A 20,983-nucleotide genomic window follows, 5' to 3' on the forward strand; every position below is an offset into this window, starting at 1 on the left:
TTCAGATAGCCTGCAACAAAACAAGCTTTTTAGGTTTGGTATAAAGGCTTAGTTGTTTAATTTGACCAAATACATTTTAAAGGCACTTGTTCTAGATCATATTATCTAGATGGCTCTTGCCCCACTATTTTAAGAAGGTTTATTTTTATATAGAAATGCATATTATAACTTTTTAAAAAACAGGAAAATTACACGCAGAGAAAACTATTACCAATATTTGCTTGACCATCTTTTTTTTTTTTAAGATTTTATTTATTTATTTGAGAAAGAATGAGATAGAGAGAGAGCATGAGGGGGGCGTCAGAGGGAGAAGCAGACTCCCTGCTGAGCAAGGAGCCTGATGCGGGACCCGATCCCGGGACTCCAGGATCATGACCTGAGCCAAAGGCAGTCGCTTAACCAACTGAGCCACCCAGGCACTGCTTTGCTTGACCATCTTTTAAGAAGTCCTTGGGTGGTCAATTATTTTGAAAATGTGGTTGATAATCAACTATGGCAAATGTTTGGCAAATAAATAACTCTTTCTGTCAATCATTTTATTACAGCCATGTCTTATGGCATGACATATATTTCTTAAAATTGATAATACTTTCGGGGCACCTGGGTGACTCAGTCGTTAAGCATCTGCCTTCGGCTCAGGTCATGATCCCAGGGTCCTGGGTTTGAGCCCCTCATCGGGTTCCCTGCTCGGCGGGAAGCCTGCTTCTCCTCTCCCACTCCCCTTGCTTGTGTTCCCTCTCTCGCTGTGTCTCTCTCTGTCAAATAAATAAATAAGATCTTTTTAAAAAAGTTGATAATCCTTTCAAAATTAAATCAAAACTGAAAAAAAGTAATTTTTTGCCTTTTTTTTTTATTTTCAAAGTTATATTGTTAAAAGTTTGAAATATTTCCCAAAGATTGCCAGTAGATTTTTATATCCCAGAGCACTTTACAACTTTGGAATACTATAGTCTTCATTATCTTTCAGGTTTTTCCTTCTTCCCACACCCATCATTCATTTTCTCTTGCAATTCCAAAGACTCTTGCCTTTCTTTCCAAAACTATGGCAGTAAGTTAAGTGATCTAATTCAGATACTCAGTTGTAGTTGGTATGAAGATTTTTCCCATTCCTTATGATGTATTATGTATTCTCAGAGTTTAAATTGCTTATTTAATGTGACATTAGCCAACTTGCACCAAAATTTATTGAAAAAACAAATGAAGTTTTATTTAATGTTTTAATTATTAATAAAGATTTAGATATATAGACCAATAACATTTTCTTAGTCTCCTTTATTCATCTTTTGATTATTTAATCATGTGGTAACATATACTAAAAATACAGAGCAACCTGTTAGAATAGAGAATACCAGGGGCGCCTGGGTGGCTCAGTTGGTTAAGCAACTGCCTTCGGCTCAGGTCATGATCCTGGAGTCCCGGGATCGAGTCCCGCATCGGGCTTCCTGCTCAGCAGGGAGTCTGCTTCTCCCTCTGACCCTCCTCCCTCTCATATGCTCTCTCTCTCTCTCTCATTCTCGCTCTCTCAAATAAATAAATAAAATCTTAAAAAAAAAAAAAAAAGAATAGAGAATACCAGATTATGAAAAGGACAACATAATGCTTATTTAAATCAGTACTGCAGAGTGGGAGGATGGGTTAGCCTGGTGATGGGTATTGAGGAGGGCACGTTCTGCATGGAGCACTGGGTGTTATGCACAAACAATGAATCATGGAACACTATATCTAAAAGTAATGATGTAATGTATGGGTATTAACATAACAATAAAAAATTAAAAAAAATAAATAAATCAGTACTGCAGCTAACTATAAAAATATTACCCTACACTAATAATATGTATATGAGCACATGCATACTTTCATATTAAAGTCTAGACTTCATAATATGGTATATAAATGCTCCAACAGGTACCATGATGGTGAGTTGGGATTATATTGCCATTCTTTTTTTTTTTTAAAGATTTATTTATTTATTTAAGAGAGCGAGAATGAGAGAGAGTACATGAGAAGGGGGAGGGTCAGAGGGAGAAGCAGGCTCCTCGCTGAGCAGGGAGCCCGATGCAGGACTCGATCCCGGGACTCCAGGATCATGACCTGAACCGAAGGTAGTCGCTTGACCAACTGAGCCACCCAGGCGCCCCTATATTGCCATTCTTGCTGTGAACACATGCTTACGATAATTTTTTTGAATGTTACTAATTACATTATTTGTGAGATGATGACTCATAGGTCATTGTTGAGAAAGCAAGATTATTATTTGCATAAATCATACTATACAAAATTAACACCTAGTCAGCACAAATATAAATAAAAACATACAAGAAAATCAAGCTAAGTTACATAGGAATGATACTAACCTTTTACGTGTTATAGTAGACAGTTTTTAAAATATTCAAGGACAATTATTACATTTATTAATTACATATAAAAACAAAATGTTTTTGTAGTATTATACTTGCTGTGCAATAAAATTATTAAACTGTACAACAAATGTTTGAAAATTATCAGAGACCAAAAATTATTAGCATTAGGTGTTTAGTTTACAAAGGCAAAATAATATTTATATAAAACCACACACACACAGAAAACAGACGGTCTTTACTTTAGATTCAGAAGAACATTGCTTGAACTGGGCCACAGGGAGGAAGGAGTACAACCAGAGATGCTGCAATTAATCTGTTGAAATGCAGCTTAGAGTAAACCTGCTTTGTGTCTTAATTCCTATTTTCTTTCCAAAGCAGGCTTTTAAAAAGAAAAAAAAACCAAAAACTCTGCAGCACTTTGTTCTCCAAATGTCACCTCCATCCATTTAAAAGAAAGGGCTTAGAAATTATCAGAAGGAAAAAAAAAAATAAGACTGTAGTAGCTATACTTCTAAAACTCCTAAACTGTCAGAAATATAAAATTTCATTAGTAAGTGTTAAGTCTACAAGAACCTTTACATTATTGTTACATTATCATAATACTATATCATTATATTATAATTATCATAAATATGTCACATTATAATAGTATAGAAATCATATAGTATAGAAATAGTATTAAAATATTATGTAATTCAATAAAGTATTTAACAGCCAACACAGATTCAAAAGTATCAAAACTGATAACATAAAATAATCTCACAGTTTGATTTTTTAAAACCTTATTATTTTTATAACCATTATATATACACATATATGTCTATATATATGCATATATGTGTATATATATGCATATATATAGACAATGATAGAGTTAGATCTAGATATATAGATATATAGACAGAGACAGAGATAGAGATATCCATACGTACACTGAACAAAATACTGTACAATTGATTAGGTTATCCAGATCTTTTGGGGGGCTCAAAAAATACTTGTTGATCACTAGCTGTACTATTAGCAGTGGTGAATGCGGTTGATTTAAAATGTGAGAATCCTAACTCTGGAACAGTTTTCAGGGTAATACTTTATTCTCTCTACCTTCTGAGACAATATAAATTAAAAAAAAAAAACACTAATACAGAGTCTCAATGCTCACAGCATTAGCTTCTTAGACACATAGATTGTATTTACAATTATAGTATCAAAAAATAATACGGAAATTTTTTTTTACATTTATGGACCTTTGTTATTATTGTGTGGATGAGAATCAGTGTTTGTATTTGACTGTTTTAATCAGGTTTTCTTTCAGTTGCATAAAGATGTTAGTTCTTTTAAATGATATGGGCATTACATTTTTGTGTCCCTCTTTGTTATGTGAAGTTTCAGAATCTGATTTTTAGGTTTTATTAATTTTAAAGAAATTCAGGTGTGCATTATGAATTTATTTATTTATTTATTTGAGAGGAAGAGAGAGAGCACACACAAGCACGAGTTGGGGGGAGGAGTAGAAGACGGTAGAGGGAGAGAAGCAGACTCCCTGCTGAGCTTGGAGCCCAATGCAGCTAGATCTCATGACCCATGAGATCATGACCTGAGCTGAAATCAAGAGTCGGACACTCAACCCACTGAGCCACCCAGGTGCCCCACATTATGAATTTTTAATAAAACTTCAATTTCCACAAGCAATCTTTTCATGTCATCAATAAATATTATTTAATAAAATGTCAAATAGTTATAATTTTGTAGGTCTCAAAGATTCCTTTTTCTTCTACTCTTTCCAGTAATTCCTCAGCATTAGTCCTCTTAATCTCACTTATTTTGTCCACTATCAAAATGCAAGTAATCTGACCATGTTAAGGCATGTCATATGTTAACATATAGGCAACCTTGTCAGTTGCATATACTTTAATCAATTAACAAATAACAGATGTGCATTGAGTAATCCCGGAGTGTAAAATTCCTTCAAAGTATCTCCTCTCACACATTATATTATCAGCTGCTGGTTTGCTCCATTGACATCGTAATTCAGGTAGAGAAGGCTTTCGTCATTACTCACTTTTTCTGGTATATATCCTCAGTCTCTCTTCCCGTTTTTCCCATAGTTCTTTACAGTGGCAGCAGATTTGTTAGTTTTCACAATTTTTAGGTTCAATGACAACTGCTGTATTTTTGTTACTTAATATTCTATGAATATATTGTCCAAATTCTCTTCTGGATTGTTTTGAGGAGGAAATCATGAGGCAAAAAGAACCACAGAAGGGACCATGGAAACAGAAAAAGCCAGTAACAGAAGTCTAAGGATCCTTAAAGGTTCTCAATCTACTTCAGTTATGTCAAGAGTCAGCTGACCATGAATAGAACTGTACACATTTCAGAGCATACATGAGCTCATATTTTTTCCTCTAACCGAGGTAGAAATGATATCTTCATAAGTTGACTACTACTTAATGCCACTTTTGGTGGGTCAGTCAAAAAAGTATATCTATATCTATATCTATCTATATGTATATATAGATATATATATGCCTGGGACAAACTTCCTCTTTAAAATACTAAATCTTCCTTACAGAGACCTGATAATGAATTCCTCCAAGTGAAATAATTTCTACTTTTCCATTCCACTTATTCCCGTTCTAAATTGAAAACTGAAATATCTCCAAACATTTTCTGTGTGTGTGGTTTTTTTTAACAAAACCTTTATAGTAGTAACAGATTTATTAGTTTTCATAATTGTTAGGATTAATAAGAATTAGTTTATTTCAGTTAATTATCATAAATAAAATATAATACTTGATGCATGAGGTTTTTAAAACTTCTTAATTACCTGTCTTTCAGAAATCAATATGCAGAGCAAGGGTACAATCATAAGCATCCGATTTCTCTTGCGGTTTCTTCTGCTCTGGGTGTTTATTGGGAAGTCACACACGGAAGAAGACATCATAATTACCACCAAGAATGGAAAAGTCAGAGGAATGAACTTGCCAGTTCTTGGTGGCACAGTAACAGCCTTTCTTGGAATTCCCTATGCACAGCCACCTCTTGGTAGACTTCGATTCAAAAAGCCACAGTTCTTGACCAAGTGGTCCGATATTTGGAATGCCACAAAATATGCAAATTCTTGCTATCAGAACACAGATCAAAGTTTCCCAGGTTTCCCTGGATCAGAGATGTGGAACCCAAACACCGATCTCAGTGAAGACTGTTTATATCTGAATGTGTGGGTTCCAACACCTAAACCAAAAAATGCGACTGTAATGATCTGGATCTATGGTGGTAGTTTTCAAACCGGAACATCATCTTTACCTGTTTATGATGGCAAATTTCTGGCTCGGGTTGAAAGAGTTATTGTAGTTTCAATGAACTATAGGGTGGGTGCCCTAGGATTCTTAGCTTTACCAGGAAATCCCGAGGTACCAGGGAACATGGGCTTGTTTGATCAACAGTTGGCACTTCAGTGGGTCCAAAAAAATATAGCAGCCTTTGGTGGAAATCCTAGAAGTGTAACTCTCTTTGGAGAAAGTGCAGGAGCAGGTTCAGTTAGCCTTCATTTACTTTCTCCTAGAAGCCAGCCATTGTTTACCAGAGCCATTCTGCAAAGTGGATCCTCTAATGCCCCTTGGGCAGTAATGTCTCTCGATGAAGCCAGGAACAGAACGTTGACCTTAGCTAAATTTATTGGTTGCTCTAGAGAAAATGAGACAGAGATAATCAAATGCCTTCGAAACAAAGATCCCCAGGAAATTCTACTGAATGAAGTCTTGGTTGTCCCCTCTGATACCCTTTTGTCTGTAAACTTTGGTCCAATTGTGGATGGTGATTTTCTCACTGACATTCCAGACACACTACTCCAACTTGGACAGTTCAAAAAAGCCCAGATCTTGGTGGGCGTTAATAAAGATGAGGGGACAGCATTTTTAGTATATGGTGCTCCTGGTTTCAGCAAAGATAACGACAGTATCATAACTAGAAAAGACTTTCAAGAAGGTTTAAAAATGTATTTTCCAGGAGTGAGTGAATTTGGAAGGGAATCGATCCTTTTTTATTATGTGGACTTGTTAGATGATCAGAGAGCTGAAAAATACCGTGACGCGTTGGATGATGTTCTTGGGGACTACAATATCATATGTCCAGCCTTGGAGTTCACCAAAAAGTTCTCAGAATTGGGAAATAATGCCTTTTTCTACTATTTTGAACACCGATCCTCCCAACTTCCTTGGCCAGAATGGATGGGAGTGATGCATGGTTATGAAATTGAATTTGTCTTTGGTTTACCTCTGGAAAGAAGAGCTAATTACACAAAAGCTGAGGAAATTTTGAGTAGATCCATAATGAAATACTGGGCAAATTTTGCAAGATATGGGTAAGTGCTGATTTTTGTCAGTGTTCTTGTTTGATTTTGTTTGGTTTTGCTTAGCTTTGCTTGTTCTCTGGTATAGACTTCATTAAAGGCACAGAAATGTTTTAATTATTTATTCTTTTTGTACCATAAGCTACTTTTGGTTTCTATTATATAATGAATTTCAATTTCTTGCATCAGGGTGCTTAAATCAGTGAAGAACTTTCATGAAAAATATTTTCTGATTTCATTTCCAAAATACTGCAAAGTACTGTGGTAATATTAGCCAAAGTTTATATGCAAATAAATGTTTACCTTGAAAGCTAAAGTTATTGTAACCATACTTTTTTTTTTTTTTAAGATTTTATTTATTTGACAGAGAGAGACACAGCAAGAGAGGGAACACAAGCAGGGAGCCCGATGTGGGGCTCGATCCCAGGACCCCGGGATCATGACCTGAGCCGAAGGCAGATGCTTAACGACTGAGCCACCCAGGCGCCCCGTAACCATACTTTTTAACCTGAAAGTTTATAGTGTTTATAGGTTTAGGGAAGAGTAGAAATATATCTTCTCCTCATGTTCATAAGCAGAGGTAGTGGTAACTGATAGGTGGAAAAACACATTACCATTCAGGAAAATCAAAGGGCAAGATGGTGATGGGGTTGGCCCTCAGATTACTTCAAATGCAAATGCAGAGTTCGGCATTTTATCAATTTTTCCCCTAATAAGTTTGTTCCGAGCTTTCAGGTGACTGTACAGGAGCAGCTACAAGGGTCCTCAGGTTTAGCTAAGCTGCTTTCAGCTTGAGCAGCCATATAGCTGACATTAGCTAATCTGAAGTATGATAGAAGAACCTATTTTTCCTTGTACGTTATAAATATTGTGATATTATGCCCCCAAGAGTCAGGAGAAAATAATCTGTTCAAATATACTTTCTAATTTGTATCTCTTAAATATACAAATGTATGTGTATAGAAAATAAGGGGTATTTTTTTGTAACCCCCAAAAGAATTTTATACATTGGGATAATTGGTATCAGTGAGAAAAGCAAAAGAAATAGAAGTTTGGGCATCTGTTTTTAAAATACTGTGAGTACTTGCAGAAACTCACAAATTGATAGATGCATTAATCCAATCTGTCATATTATCTTTTATAATTGGAAAGAATGTTGATAGTGATATTGTGTTCTAGTTTTCTCTTCCAGCCTCCATTTGAAATTCATTTTTACTTCATGTCACTATATATATCTTCTACAAAGTACTTGTATGATGTAATCCTTCTCAAAAATTTTTAATGTTTATCCACTCAGTCTAAAGCAAAAATTCTTCTCTCTGTCAATAAGAGACCTCTATAATCTTACTGCAACCCATATTCCCCAACAATACTTGGCTTCTTGGCAGGCCAGTTATCTCACAAATGCCAAAGATTTTAAGCTTAATATAACCTTTCATCCTTGTTCTTGCTCTGCACCCTGTTTAGAACAGCTACCCCTCTCCTTTTTAATGACATGAGTCCTACTCTTTTTTTAAGGTCCTGAACACCCACATGTTTCACCAAGCATATCTTTAATTCTTAGAGTTGTAATTGCTTCAGACCTCTTTTTCGCTCTCAACAGAAGTTGTTGACTATAACTTGTCTCTGAGATTTTTCGTTGTATGCTAAGCCTCCTAAGCTAGACTGAACTAGCTTCTGAAAAGAGAAACTGGTTTTACTAGAAACTCATTAAAGTACTAGTGTGGGTATATGACATATTTATCAAATTATTTGGTTATCAAATGATTGAACAAAAACAGGTAAACGCTAGAATGAGTAAAAAATGTACATATGTTCAAGATATGTTGGCTATTATTTATAGTTGCGCAATCTTATGACTTATCCACCTCAGCTTCAATTTCTGCTGAAGAAGAATCATCATTTCCAGAGCAGCTTTAGAGTGATTTCTATCTCATTTTGTTCTCACCCTAAAGGCTATATCCATATTAAATCGCTTTAATATGTTTTAAATTCTTTCTTACAATTCTAGAGATTGTAAAGAGTTTAAGGAGATATATTCTTTAAAATTATTGATGCCTGTAATTTTTAAAGGACTTTATTTTGCATGTTGAAATCATCAAGGAATTTATACTTTCTCATGTCACAATGGAGAATACTGAGAATTGGATGTGGTGACTATCTTGACACACAGCAACAGTTCACAGAAGAGAATCTTTGATGCTTAACAGAATAGATTGTTTAATCCTAATCTACTTCCATGATTAGCATATTTTCATGGGAAATATATGAAGATTGACACATTTCAGTTATAATGATAAATTCATACAAATGAGATTATAAACCATAATCTCATTTTTAAAGTAGTTTGGCTATCACAAAATGTCATTTTAGTTGGGGAGTTTCTTTACAGTCAATATTTGCACAGTGGAACAGAAGTAGTAATACTTCATACCTGTTGAGAGTTGACTTGTTGGCAAACATAATGTTAATCTCCTAGTATACATTATCTTTCTTTAAAGTATACCTAGGAATAAATATAGAAGTTTAGAATGGTTAAGTAAACTCCAATGGAAACAAGGTTGGTAAACGTACAGTTTGTTAAATCCATCCACATCATCTGACCACAAAGGCTATGTTCTAGCTCTGTGGTTTTCAGTGAAGGGAGATTAATCCCCTGACCCCTCACCTTCCCACCCCTGGGAACATTCACTAATGTCTGGATCTGTATTTGAGTGTCACAGCTGGTGGTGGGGGTGCTACTAACAAGGTAAAGGCCAGGGATGCTCCTACACTTCCTGCAAAGTACAGAACAGCCCCCACAAGAAAGAATTATTCATTCCAAATGTTAGTTTTTCCAAGATTGAGAAACTGCAGTTTTCTACTTCTTCATATCCCAAAAATGGCATATCAAGAAAGTAAAAAAGTAGAACTAGGAGCAGTAATAATTATTCAGGAAAATGAGTTTTCAAGTTCATGGTTCATAATACATTTTAACAAATTCTCCTTCTTAAATAATGTCTAATATAAATTATACTTTTTGTTATAATCAAATTCAAAATAAGAGGTGCCTGGGTGGCTCAGTTGGTTGAGTGTCTGACTCTTGGTCTCAGCTCAGGTCTTGACCTCAGAGTCATTAGTTCAAGCCCCCTGTTGGGCTCCACGCTGGGTGTGGAGCCTACTTTAAAAAAAAAATAAATTCAAAATAATTTTGAATTTTCCTTGGTGATTTTTTATTTTGCCAATAGGTCATTTAGTAGACTGTTATTTAACTCCCAAGTATTTGGATAATTTCTAGATATTTTGTTATTGATTTCTAGGTTAGTTCCATTCTAGTAATAGACAATATTCTGTAAGATTTTCCCCTTTGAAATATATTAAGAACTATTTTATGACCCAGCATATGATCTGTATGGGTTATTAGTTTATGTGCTCTTCCGTTACTTAGTATGGTGTATTCTGTAAATTAATTAGTTCACGGTCATTCAGGTCTTCTAATATTCTCCCTAATATGTTTTCTACTTGCTTCAAATACTGAGAGAGGGGTATTAACATCTTCAACTGTAATTGTGGTGTTACTCATTTCTCCATTTAGCTCTGCTAATTTCTTTTAGTATTTTAAATCTATGTTATTAATTTCTATGCATATTTAGGATCATGTAGTCCTGATTAATTGACCATTTTATCATTATGAAATGTCTCTTTATCCCAAAGTTGGCTTTGTCTAATATCAAGATAGACATGTCAAGTTTCCCATACTTATGTTTACACATTTTGTTCTATTCTTTTATTCCACTTATATTTCTGAAGAAATCTTCCTTACAGTTGAGTTGGTATGACTAATCCATTTGACATTTAATGTATTTATCAATATGATTTTAAGTACATCATCTTGCTTTTTAAAATGTCATTTTATATAGACATTTTAATTTGCCTTTAATATTTTTTCCCATGGTTGCTTTAGGGCTAGCAATTGTTTCTTTAACTTGTGAAAGTCAACTTATAGTTAATACTGAAACATTTTGCATTTTGCAACTGACATTTCCCACTTTCTTCACAATTCACATTTCCCATTTTCTCCATCACCCTTACTACTTCACAAATGCAAGGAACTAACAATATTGTTTCACGTATTCTCAATGTTTTTTGTATTGCTGTCATATGGTTAGGCAATGTGTAATATAAAATCTCACTTAATATTAAATATCATTAAAATATCATTTGTTTTAAACCATCAGTTATATTTACGTAAATTCATAAAAGAAAAGGAAAAATGGTCTTTTATATTTACCCACAGAATTGCCATTTCTAACGTTCTTTATTCTTACCTATGGATTCTAGTTTTCATCTGGTATCATTCCCTTCGTGCCGAGGAACATTCTTTAGGATTTCTCATTGTGTAGGTTGGCTAGTTACAACTAGCCATTCATCAACTTTCTTTTATCTGAAAATGCCTTTATTTTAGCTCCATTGAAGGATATTTTTTAATATAGAATACTGAATTTTTTTTTTTCTTTTCCATTATCTTCTTGTCTCTCTAGTTCTGATGGGAAGTGCGCTTTTATTCATATGACTTCCCCCTGTATGCAATATCTTTTTTTTTTCACTCCTCTAGGTTGATTTTAAAATTTTCTCTTTATCTTGGGTTTTCAATAGTTTGTCCATGACATTTCTAAGTATATATATATATATATATATATATATATATATATATATATTTTGGTCTGGGGTTCGCTAAGGTTCTTCTTGTTGATTTTTAATGTCACATTTGAGATATTTTGGGTCAGCATTTCATCAAATATTCTTTCTGCTTCCTTCTCATTCTCATCTCCTTCTAAAACTCCAATTATACATATGCTAGGTTGTTTAATATTTCACAGGTCACTAAATTTCTGTTCCCTTTTCTTCAGTTTTGCTTCTGTTTTTCAAATTAAGTACTTTTTATTGATTTCTCTGCAAGCTCATTGACCCTTCTAACCTTCTCCAGTTTGTAGCTGAACCCACCCCATGACTATTTTATTTCATTTTAGTTTTCAGATAAAAATTTCCTTTTTTAAAAATAATTTTATTCCTTTGCCAAGAGTCCCTCCCTGTCTCCTATTTAAAAAGATATTATTTTTTAAGTTCTTGAACATATTTAAAATAGTTTTAAGGTTTTGTTTGCTCATACAATATCTGGTTCACAGGTTCAGTTTCTATTTTTCTATTTCTTTGCATGCTTAATAATTTTCAAATTTATACTGGACTTTGTGGATTATATGCAGAAAAAATTCTATATTATTTTATCCCTCTTGGAAGAAGTATGCTTGCACTGAAGAATGTTTTTCTATTTTACCAGGCCATTCAATTAAAGGATGTGTATACACTTAAGTTTGTCTCAAATGTGTAATAGGCATGGTTTTATATTTTGTTAGAGTGGATCCAGGGGAGGTCCAAGATATTTTATAGATCCTCCAACTTGGCAGGACTTAAACTCAAAAGTCTGTTTTCACTGAGGGTATTGCAAGTACTTGGTTTCAGGGTCTGTTAGGATGGGATAGACCAGGTCTCATTGTATTCCTTACTTCTAAGGCTTGTCTTTGCCTCGAGCTGGACGCTGAGTTTTAAAGAGGTATTAATGAGATGTAAATGAAGTGTTGACAACATTATGATAGTTATTCACTCTCCAACTTTTCCCATCTCTCTTCTGCTCTCAGCCTTGCAGCATCTTCTCTCTAGTCTGCCTCTTAGACTCTCACCCTGTACATATTCAGACCAGGCCTCAGCCAAAAATCTGCAGGGAATCCCTGCAGAGAATTTGAGCCTCACTCCATCCTTTCTGGAGTCCTGCCCCACAGATTTCAACTTTTGTATCCAGGAACTCTTATTTCTGTCTCTTGACCTCAGTGAAGCTACTCAACTGCTTAGCCTCATGCTCCCTGCATCTTGGACGAGAAATTCTCCGCATATGTGTAACCACAGTAAACACGGGCTCACCTTAGAGTTCCCTGCTCTCAAATAACACAGACTTGTGCTGCCTGTTCTCAGGTTCCTGAAACTCATTGCCTTATTTTTTGTTTTTGTTTTTGTTTTGTTTTTTTTGTCCAGTATTACAATTGTTTATGGTGGGAAGGCTAATCCAGTTTAAATCACTCCATCATGGATGAACATAAAAGTCCAAACTCCCCTCATTTGTATTTTAAGGGAATCTTAACCTTTATATTTCTCATTCAGTTACATGAAACACCTTTTTTGCAGTTACTTTAGAATATTTTATCAATTTTCAAGACATATAAAAGCCTTTTTAGTTTGACTTATTGGCAAAAATAAGAAAACATTATTCTGTGGTAGCACTAAATTGTATTCAGATTTGGTATCTCTAGTTGTAGTGTTTTAAATTCCTTCTAAAACAGAAGCCACACTATCATGTAAACCTTTGCTAATTGTAATTACCACCTTTATGCACTTTGCTTGCTCCTGCTTTTCCCTCAATCCCATCTTTGAAAATGAATTTAAAACCTTACCCAAATAGCACACAGGCCCATATGTGCATTACACCCAATACTCTATACTAATATATGTTGAAATATCAATTCACATATATATCCATCAGTCATTCATCCAAGCAATAACTTGATGGCCAAGAAATTAAATTAAGCAGAACTTAATGACATCAATTCAGCACTATCCCAATTATACAGGAAATTGGTGAAATCAAACTTGATTTATCAGAGAGACCAGAGCAGCTAAAGAAAGTAAATAGCAAAAATATAATTAGTAGCATAATGTAAGATAGTGGAGGATCATTATTCCAGGACCCCTCCCGTTGCTTCCCACTGGGTCAGGTCATCTTTTGTTTACTGTATCCTCTCCAGGAGCTACATTCAGAGCTCCACCAGCCTATAACTTCAAGGGAAGCAATTTACAGCGCAGTTACACAGTTGTCCCAATTGTATGTGACAGCCCTGATGTGTCCAGTGTTCATCTTTCTACAGATCTTATATTTATATCACCTTAGGCAACTTACTCAAAACTCCCTACTGTTTTTCCTTATCTGTAAAATGGGGATATAAATATGCCTCCCTTACTGACATATGCAAATGTTACCTTATCATTTACAGAGAATTGCATTCCTCCTTCCCATTAAAACAATATATATTTTCCTCCTACCAGGCACAAACTGCTTCAATCTATTCTTATCTAAGATCAGACTTGCCTTCTCCCCAAAAATGTACAATTGTTTCACTTCCCAGCTCCACAGGAATTAATCAATGAAGTTTTCAAACAAATAAAGATCAACTAAAAATTGAGGCAGTGGACTGGCTTCTGTCTTTTTGGTGATAATCCATTTATTCAGAATCCCTCTAAAGTGGTTAATGTTTCCTAACACATTTTTTTGCCAGACCTAAATGTTATGGCACACTTTTCTTTTGTCCTATTTTGATATCATGAAACCAAAAAAATTACTTAACGAAGTATTTGTAACTTCATTGTAGCTTATCTGCTGCTACTCTCGTATATTTTATTTCTTATTTATTCCCTTACACTGGAAGAAACCTTATCACATGGAACAATTTATTAAGTAGAATCAAAAATATACTACTAAACTCTCAGTCCCATGATTCACTGATCTATTAAAAAAAAAAAAAGAATAGTTCCTGATTTCTGTACTAAGAAGTAGGTGTGATTAAATTAAACGCTAAGCCATAATTTCTTAGTGCACAAGATTTTTTAAAATAATTGAGACAATTTAAAAATAGGCATGCTTCCATATACTAAATTGTAATTATAATGATTACAAATTACAGATTTGTTAGACTTCTAATGCAATGAACTTTGTTTCTGATTTGGAATATTTGGGATATATATATATATATCTCTGAATACACCCATGCATTAAGGGGTGGGCACTTCATAGACATTGCTGTAACTTCACTAGACTAGTAGGAACACATGCGATAATAATGTATTTTTTAATATAATGCAAAGTGGATTTAATAATATTAGTGTTTAACAGGTATGATTCCTTCTTGTTTACTTATATATGACACAGGAAATAAAGTGATTAGTAGAACAATTATTTCAACCCCACTTACTTTTTAAGTGAGTGTATTTTCTTTGTGTGTTCTTGTTTTTCCCCCTCCTACAACCATTTTATGTTTTCAAGAGATAATAGAAAAACTGAGGAAAATCAAAGAAAGTGTAAGAATCAGTGCTTTTTCATTCTAAATCTCTGTAGGAATTAATATGTGTCCCTATTCATTATGTAAAGTTTGTACAAATCCCTTCACCAAGAAATTAATTTTCAAATTACACTTGAAATTATTTTTATTATATGTTTTAACTTAACAAAATAAATATTCTAGGACTTCATCACAACACCTTTCTCAATAAGAGATGCCTTAAGTGTAGCAAAAGGATAGCAGTTAAAGATTGTGTTAGCATGAATGATACCATTACACTGGCAACGTATGAAGTGTATGGATTCTATTATTAGAATGAAAAAATGCTGAAATGATGACACTATCTAACATTTCAGATGAGAAGTGTGTGGTCCATAGAAGAAAATTGAATTGGAGCTAATAGGTGACAGAACAAAGATTAACTAGGACTCAAGACTATTAACTTTCATTTCCTTGTATTATCCATTCACCAGGCTGCCTTCATCATGAATTATTGAAAGGAGTCATTAAACAGTCTTAGGAAATGCATTTGGTTGCAAACTAATAATTTTAACATGTTAGCATGCTGATACCTGCCTGGTTAATGTTATAAGGGTAAGGGCAGAGAACAGACTAAAATTAGACATCATGAGATGTAGAGACAAGTTTAAGTTTGTGGAAGAATGTCATCTGGCCATCTAGTGTAATTATTATCAGGCTTATAATTAGATTTTCTGACAGATAATAGTTCATGTGGTTTCCAGAGTGAAGAAAAAAATCCTTACCCTCTGATTCTATAATTATTTGTGGTACATTATTATAATTAACCTAACTGAAACATTTTGATGACTTTGCAAAAGGGTCAGGGTTCCAATCCCCTTGGATTTATTTTATTGCTATCATGACAGCATCAGTGTTCTCTCACTTCCCAAATTCTGCCTGCCTCCCCCGACCCCACTGAGGAATTAGGTGAGAAATTACTCCATAAGGAATAAAACAATGAGTAGTAGCTGCAGTGTAAAGTATTTAAGTCTAATAGATAAAATATAAAAGTAGATTTAAAAAAATATGCATGCATTAGTGTAACTTATTTGAGAAGGAGGAATTACATTATGGGACAGTTTAAAGTGTACATAAGATCACTTGCAAAACCATTTCAGAGTGCAGTGGTATTTTACCATCAGTGATAGTGGTATTTTACCATCAGTGATAGTGGTATGAGAAGGAGAAACCCAATCCCCCCAAAGGGCTGCATCTATGAAGATAGCTATAAAACTAAAATACATTTGACTAAGTTTTGAAATTCTTTATCACAATGAAGTAGGGGAGAACTAATGTTTTTATAGTATAAGGGGGCTCATTAAAACATGGAAAATCACATTGACAGCATCCATTTACTTGGAAATAACAATGTGATTTGTTCTGTATGGTTTTCCGAATGTTTTCTGTATTTGGAAAAAATTATAACATTCAGTGCACTTGTAAATCTAAAGTTCAGTCTGAAATTGGAATTAATCCATTATTATTTTAAAAATCAAAGTTATAATTTCAGTAACATATAAATGCAATACTTCAAAAGACCTGTCAGGTATGAAATAATATGTCATATTTCACTAAGTAACAAGATGCTGTAACCAAAATGTGATTTTAAATATTTTACTGTATAAAATACTACTTTTCTGACTGTTTCACCGTCAGATATAACTAAAATGTGTTTGGTCAGATTTATGAGTTCCAAGAAATTATTCTTGCTTCAATTTTCCTTCCCAGTCAATAGCATTCAAGATCCAAGTGCTAAAAAGCATAACTCCACCCTATTTTTATTTTTTATGTGTTAATATTTTACCTAGACTCCTTCCTAATAACATGATAAATACTATGAACCTGATAGGATAATCGGTAGATTTATTGTGAATGAAATGTCAGTATTAACTTGTCCACAGACCTCTGTTATATAAAAGCAACTGAGTCTTTATCTTATACAAATTACATTAGTTTTTGGTGTATCAATTTCTAAGGATTGATACCAAAATAATATTTGTTTTTATGACTAGAGTTAAAATATTAGCTACAAAAATATATTTTATCTGATAAACCGTTACAAACCAACATAATAACCCAATGATATCACAGGTGTTAGAATTCCATGTTTTGTTTAAAAGCCGTAATTTCAGTCATGCTTTTACTGGTTTCATAATGTTTCTGGAGGTATGAAAATTAGACATTTCATAAAACTCCTTGATATGAAAATCTACACTTTTTACTCACAAGATTAGCACTTGTTAATCACAAGTTAAAAATTTTTGTATGGTTGGGCATATATTATGCAGGCTTGAAGAGAGGGTGAGAAATGGGAGACTAGCAGGTCGGTAGAGCAGTCAGAATACATACATTTCTTGAGTAAGTTCTCTGTCTTATATGGGCACCGTTTATGGTGGCCCAAAACAGTTATGATAGTAACATCAAAGGTCACTGATCACAGATCACCATAACAAATACAATAATAATGAAAAAAAAATCTCCATATAGTGAGAATTACCAAATGCAACGCAGAGACACAAAGTGAGCAAATGCTGTTGGAAAAAATACACCAATAGCCTTGCTTGAGGCAGGGTTGCCACAAACCTTCAATTGTAAAAAATGCAGTATCTGCAAAGGGCAACAAAGAGAAGCACAATAAAACAAGGTATGACCGGGGCGCCTGGGTGGCTCAGTTGTTAAGCGTCTGCCTTCAGCTCGGGTCATGATCCCAGGGTCCTGGGATCGAGCCCCGCATCAGGCTCCCTGCTCTGCGGGAAGCCTGCTTCTCCCTCTCCCACTCCCCTGCTTGTGTTCCCTCTCTCACTGTCTCTCTTTCTGTCAAATAAATAAATAAAATCTTAAAAACAAAACAAAACAAAAACAAGGTATGACCATACTTTGAAGGATGATCTGGCAGGATTTGCTAATAGATTGGGTGTGGGATATGAGAGAGTAAGTGATGGCAAGGATATCCCAAAGTTTTTGACCTGAGCCACCAGAGGTGCCAATTTCTGAAATAAGGATGCCTATGGGATTTTGTAACCAAAAGTGCTATTTTAAACATTTTAAGTTTAAGGGGTCTATCTTAACAGACACTTGGAGCAATAAAATAACAATTCCGACACTGTAGTCTAGAACTCAGGAGTTCTAGTTCTAGAACTAGAAAGGTAGGGGTTCGAGATATAAACCTGGTATCTAAGGGCATGAAGATGGTATTTAAAGCCACAAGACGGATAGAGGTTGTGGATAGAGCAGATGCCTGAGCGCTCCTAGGCCAGAGGCCCCGAGGAAGAAGAGCAACCAGGAGAGAGAATGAGTAGCCAAGGACTTAGAAAGGCAACTAGGAGAACAAATGATCTCGCCAAGAGCAAATGAAGAAAACGTTTCAAGGAAGGGGTAATAAAAGTATCAAATATAGACTGAGTATAATGAAAACTATATGAAACTGTACACAAAGGTCTGTGGGTTTGGAAATGTGGAGGTTATTGGTGGCAAAGACATGGGATTTTTGATGGAGTGTTTGGGAACGAAAACTTTAATGGATAGATTCCAAAGAGAAAGGGAGAAGAGGAATTAGAAATTTCAATTTGAATCTATTTTTCAAAGAGGGAAAGGATGGGACTTTACTTTCCCTGAAGTCGAGCAGGGAGATCAAGTCTAGGATGTAGGGAAAACAGAGGGCAGGAGCCTCTTTGTGTCAACTTAAAATTAAGAGCCAGGATGAGAGGCAAAGGAGCGTTTATTTGAGATCAAAGAATTGCAATTCGGGGAGCACAGACTCAGGTAGAGACCCAAATAGTGTTTCACTTGCAGGTGAAACCAGGGCAGTTTTATGAGGAAAGGCAAGGGGGCAATTACATGAGTTGAAGAAAAGAAAGTTTTTCTATGGGCGTTAACAAGCTTTCTCTGGTGTTAAGTCGCAAACCACTCCAGGTTATACATTAATGGACTGTTGATTTTATCTTCAGAAAGTCCACAAGTCTCAGTCTGTGACCAGGATATCTGTTGTCCCACTGATTTCTGAAACAATTGCTTAGAACACTTGCTTTCTTAGCCAGTGCAGAGGTTTGGCCCAGAGCAAACAAAGGCACAGAAGGCAGTTTCTCTGCGGTGGCTGCTCAGGCTTTATTTTATTTTATTTATTTATTTATTTTGTTTTGTTTTTTTTTTAAAGATTTTATTTATTTATTTGACAGAGAGAGACACAGCAAGAGAGGGAACACAAGCAGGGGGAGTGGGAGAGGGAGAAGCAGGCTTCCCGCGGAGCAGGGAGCCTGATGTGGGGCTCGATCCCAGGACCCTGGGACCATGACCTGAGCCGAAGGCAGACGCTTAACGACTGAGCCACCCAGGCGTCCCTCAGGCTTTATTTTAAAATGGCTCTAGTGACACCAGTTTTTTTCACAATTGTTTTTGCTTTTTTAATGGGAGATATTGCAACATGTCTGTGTGCTGATGGGACTGGTACAGTGAGTGATTAATGTGACTATTTGGGTTTTGTATCAGCATCATAATCATCTACCTAATTGTATTCATTTGTTTATTTTCTGTTTTAGAAAACGATGCATCTCCATATAATGCAAACCACTTGGTTAGAAGTCAGGCTGTTGGTAACTTGGATGTAGCAGTGCACAAACTAAGGGAATCAAGAGTTGGGAAACAAAGGGAAAATAAACAAAACCACCACCCAAATATTCTGCACATCAAAAAAAAAAAGCTATCAAGAAATACTTCTTTGATATTTATTCCACCGAGAAGGTGGTATTTCATCATTTGGAATCTTTTGGCTTGTAATGTGCCCTAAATTCTAAAAGGATTATTCCTTTACTTTTTAAAATGAGAGACAAATCAGAAGCAGTAGTCTTTTGAGAGCTAAGACAGAAAGCAAGCAACTTTGCAACAGTCTGAGAGGTCATAGGAACAGCAAGAGAAGCAAGTAGGGGGAAAATAACCTCTGATATGCTAGCTATGAGGCAGGGGAGTGAGGTTCTTGTCTCACGGAGTCCAAGAATGAATCTCCAGGACAGAGGAGAGTGAGCAGAGCATAGAGTTTTATTAAGCCAGGATATGGAAAAAGCTCTCAGGAGTGAGAGGGGTCGACCAGGTTGCCACCAAGGGTTTTTATCTCTGGCCTTTTATTAGAATTTTACCAGGAACTTGCTGGTGGTTAGGTCAGTGATCTGGAACCAGACATGATGCTTATACATTGTGTGAGAGTCTTTACTTCTGTTTTCTGTGACATCTATGATCTATAGATAGGTTTTGCTAGGTCTGGTTAATCTTTATCGTTAACTTCTTCGAGGCCTGATCTTTTTTTTTTTTTTTGGAGGTTATTTTCTATTTTCTGTGGTTACAATGTAATTATTAGAAAAACATTTTCACCCTAGCTGGGACAGGGCATCTAGATATTCTTCCTTATCTTTATTTTTGTTCTGTCTCAGTGTCTGTATACCTGAAATACCCTCAGAGCCTAGTTGGGGCCACTATTCCTTCCCTACTCGAAGTCCCACCCTTTCCCTGTTCAGCTGGTGCCCGTGGTAATGCAGTATTGACCCTGAGATCAAATAGCATGCTGTGTGGTGCCTTCTCGGTGTCCTTTCACTTTCAAGGAAACACTGCGCAATGCTTGCCAGGAAAATTAATTTGTTAAAATAAGATGAATGTGGTTATAATTAAAATAACTGAGGCCTTAAGCAACACGCTTTGTGTATGACTTATAAGTAATAATAATTTGGCCTTATTGTGTGGTCAAAATCTACTTAAGAAAGTACTGACTAGCTTTCGGATTATGCTAATAACATGTGCTCGCTGTCCGCTTAGGACTTCACTTCCATTATGCAACTCTCTAAGGAAGTATGGTGGTGACCAACAGGTGGTGTGATAGGGCACTGAAACTTACAGAGCTCAAGCTGCCCCAAATTCTACAGGTATTAATGAAAACCAGAGATCCAATTTGAATCCTATGGTCTGATGGGAGAACACAGGGACCTCTCTCTTCTCTATACTTTGCTCCCTCTCTATTAGAATTTGTGTGTGCCATTGGGAAAGGGAAAGAGCAAATAATTGCATCCCTTTTGTCCTTAGTTTCCTCATCTTTAATATGGGAGTGCCAATACCTATCTCCTGGTGGG

General features: G+C 35.3%; 1 protein-coding gene and 1 long non-coding RNA gene across 3 annotated transcripts in view; one reads left to right on the forward strand and one right to left on the reverse strand.

Annotated features, from left to right (window-relative positions):
* The window catches only part of LOC118520346 (uncharacterized), a 593,589-nt gene that overhangs the window by 45,696 nt on the left and 526,910 nt on the right, over positions 1–20,983 (reverse strand). The window lies entirely within an intron of this gene.
* BCHE (butyrylcholinesterase) overlaps positions 1–20,983 on the forward strand; it is a 61,160-nt gene that overhangs the window by 1,836 nt on the left and 38,341 nt on the right. For both annotated transcript variants that reach the window (XM_036082050.2, XM_078069579.1), the window contains exon 2: positions 5,199–6,723. In XM_036082050.2, the coding sequence (XP_035937943.1) occupies positions 5,207–6,723 (1,517 nt within the window). In that variant the 5' untranslated portion in view covers positions 5,199–5,206. The remainder of the gene's footprint in view (positions 1–5,198; positions 6,724–20,983) is intronic.

The sequence above is a fragment of the Halichoerus grypus genome, chromosome 1 (genome assembly GCF_964656455.1).
Source record: "Halichoerus grypus chromosome 1, mHalGry1.hap1.1, whole genome shotgun sequence".
Classification (NCBI taxonomy): Eukaryota; Metazoa; Chordata; class Mammalia; order Carnivora; family Phocidae; genus Halichoerus; species Halichoerus grypus.